The sequence below is a fragment of the Physella acuta genome, unplaced genomic scaffold (genome assembly GCF_028476545.2).
Source record: "Physella acuta isolate Inbredline_101_S28 unplaced genomic scaffold, ASM2847654v3 ptg001055l, whole genome shotgun sequence".
NCBI classification, from domain to species: domain Eukaryota; kingdom Metazoa; phylum Mollusca; class Gastropoda; family Physidae; genus Physella; species Physella acuta.
In genome coordinates, this window is record NW_026732572.1 from 431,461 (window position 1) to 434,283 (window position 2,823).

Below are 2,823 nucleotides of genomic sequence, written 5' to 3' on the forward strand. Positions count from 1 at the left end.
CAGATTGTGAACATGTGGCAATTGTTTAAAAGTTGGTCAAATTAAAAAACTAAAATGTTGTCTTAAAAAAAACAAATAAATCGGCTTTCAATAAAAAAAATCTTACTATTCAGCTCTGTGGGATAAACGTCCTGATATCGATTTAGTCAAAGACTATACAGAATGTTGCAGACTCTATACTCTATATCCTAACAATTTGTTTTATTATAGATAAAATCTAAATTAACACAAACTAGCATGGAACTAGATTAATAAGACTAGTGCAATTACACGAAATTTTTTATTTATGTAATCTGTAGATTATTTAATTCCAATTTACAGCAGATAATTTTAAAATTTTAATTTAAAAATGTTTGCGTGATCGTAAAAAAATTTAACGCCTTTAAAAATTCGAATACGAATACTAAAAAAACAATCTGCAACCGTTTTACATTTTTTTCCGATTCTATTAAATTTTGTTTACATTAGTTTTTACAAATGCAAAACGGTTTTATATAGTTCGTGCACTTTTTTATCACTTTATGTAATCCTTCAAGCTGTAGAAATCTGAATTATGCTAAGATATATTTAGAAAAAAACTAATACACTTTGGCATTTATAGAAATTCTTATCAATTATTTTACATCATCATAATTACAATTCTTGCTTTTGAAATTGCATGTATTTGATATTAAAAAGTATTGGTTGATTTGTAAATAATATTTTTTTTCTTCTGTGCATGTAGGCCTGCATCTTAATCCCCTATACAAAATTTTATAATAGACCTTGAGTCCTGCCTGTATGCCTCTTCCACAAGTGGGCATGTATAATATATTCCTAATACAAACTTAACATTACTTTTCTACATGAGGTATTTTCTTTTACCTGATGCGTGATGGTGCTGCTTACGTTTATCAAGCTTTAGGTGGCATGTTGTGTTTAACGTCTCAAGTAGAAATAACCCGAAATAACTGTAGTTTATACTGGTTAGTTTCGACACTATTTCCGCAATTAAACGGACGGCTTTTCGTGCAGTTCAAGATAGTTGCTTTTGCTTTACCTAGTTATACAACGTGAATTCATAAAAGAAAAAAATTGGAATAAGCAAAACATTAATGGCTAATTTCGCCAATACAACCGCCGTTTTACTTCTAATCCTAGACAACGTATCATTTGAAGTCTCAATCTTCGGGTTTACCCGGGGAGTCATATCTACCCTGGGAGCCATCGGGCACTCACTCACTATCGGGACCTTCGTCTCCATGGGGTTAAAAGACGGCATCAACCTGGCCTTTCTGTTTCTCTCACTGTCTGACCTGCTGTACCTGATCTCCATCACAGCCGGGTCGTTCTCCTACGTGTTCATTACCACAGAACTACTCACCAACTTCAAGGTGTGTTTTCTCATCGACGCCTACGGTGTTACCGTTTTCTTCGTTAACATCGCCAGTGGATTCTACACGAGCGTCATGCTGGTGACGACGTTTCTGTCCATCGCTCGCTGCCTGAGCGTGGCTAGCCCGGTGTGGTTCAGACAACATGTGAGCCGGAAAAACATAGTCGGTACCTTCATGGTCGTGTCATGTTGCTTCTGTTTATGCACGGCAGTTCCGGTGCTTGTCTTTATGGGGATTAGTCCAGCTTTTGATTCCAGAACCAATACAACCAGACCGATGTTATGGATCTCGCCAATACGGAAGTTCGTCACAAATATTACCTGGACACTTATTGGATCTGTAATTCCATTGGCTGTTCAATTTATCCTCACTTTATGCGTTTTTGTGATGACATCGTATTTAAAAAAGTCTTTACAGTTCCGCGTCATGCACGCTGTTGTTCCAGCAAACACGAATCCAAACGGAAACATCAGCGAGAATACGGAAGTAAATACAGAGGTTAAAGAAAAGTTTAAATTTAGCGGCAAAGAACTTCAGATCATCAAACAGCTGATCATAATCTCAATAGTTTTCATTGTCTGCAACGTCCCAAAAATTTCTTTAAACATCGCGAAATTTGCAGTTCCCGAGTTCATCACAAATGGAAAATTTGGAAAACTGTATGAAATTTTGGACATTGTTAGGGACACTTTCCAGATAATTAACTCCAGTTGTAATGTATTCGTGTATTATAATTACAACTCCAAGTTCCGATCGATGTTTTGGAAATGGTATCGTTAAAACTAATCAAATCAATGCTTGTTACATAACTCTAAAATAAATATTGTAGAATACAACATTTGAAATATTGCATAATATATTTTAATTTTGACTTTTATATAAGCTGTGTGAATACTAATATGTTATAAATACGGCATTTTATTCTATTACAATTTTTTTAAATATTTATAAATATTTTTTCAGCTCTAGTATTTTATTAATGCTGCACTATGAAATATATCTTTTAGCACAGGGTTTCCCAACCCTGTGTCCGCGGGTGCCATGTGCGCCCGCTGAACGATTCGAATGTGCCCGCCTCTCACTATTTGACAGAGAAAGAATTTTTTTCATAAACATTATTTTAAAATATGATTTAGTTTTATTCATTTGTTACAGTTTTAATTTTTTGGACTGCCTAGGTTTATTAAATATGTTTGATACTTGTCGCAACTTGTCTAGCGGCGAGCCAGACTGCACTAATTTCGTTAGCCTGGAGCGGTTAGTGCCATTTGCACATCACACCTTGTACACGCAGAAAACCCTAAGTGAACGAATGGAACGAATGCCACGAACTGATCCGATAAACGCCGAAAGCGCCAAATCACAAGGCACATAACTCTGATTGCTTCGGATATCATCGGCTTACTTCGGGTTTTCCGCGTGTACATGGAGTGATGTGCAAAAAGCA

The 2,823-nt window shown here is 35.7% G+C and overlaps 1 protein-coding gene across 1 annotated transcript; it reads left to right on the forward strand.

The window, feature by feature from the left end:
- Positions 1 to 1,094: 1,094 nt before the first annotated feature.
- LOC131955108 (uncharacterized) lies at positions 1,095 to 2,156 on the forward strand. Its single transcript, XM_059319083.1, has one exon. It carries the CDS (start codon positions 1,095 to 1,097, stop codon positions 2,154 to 2,156), a length of 1,062 nt encoding a protein of 353 aa, XP_059175066.1.
- Positions 2,157 to 2,823: the final 667 nt, after the last annotated feature.

What these genes read in the sequence shown, in the direction of transcription:
- LOC131955108 (XM_059319083.1), top strand. Translation starts at nt 1,095, where the DNA reads ATGGCTAATTTCGCCAATACAACCGCCGTTTTACTTCTAATCCTAGAC.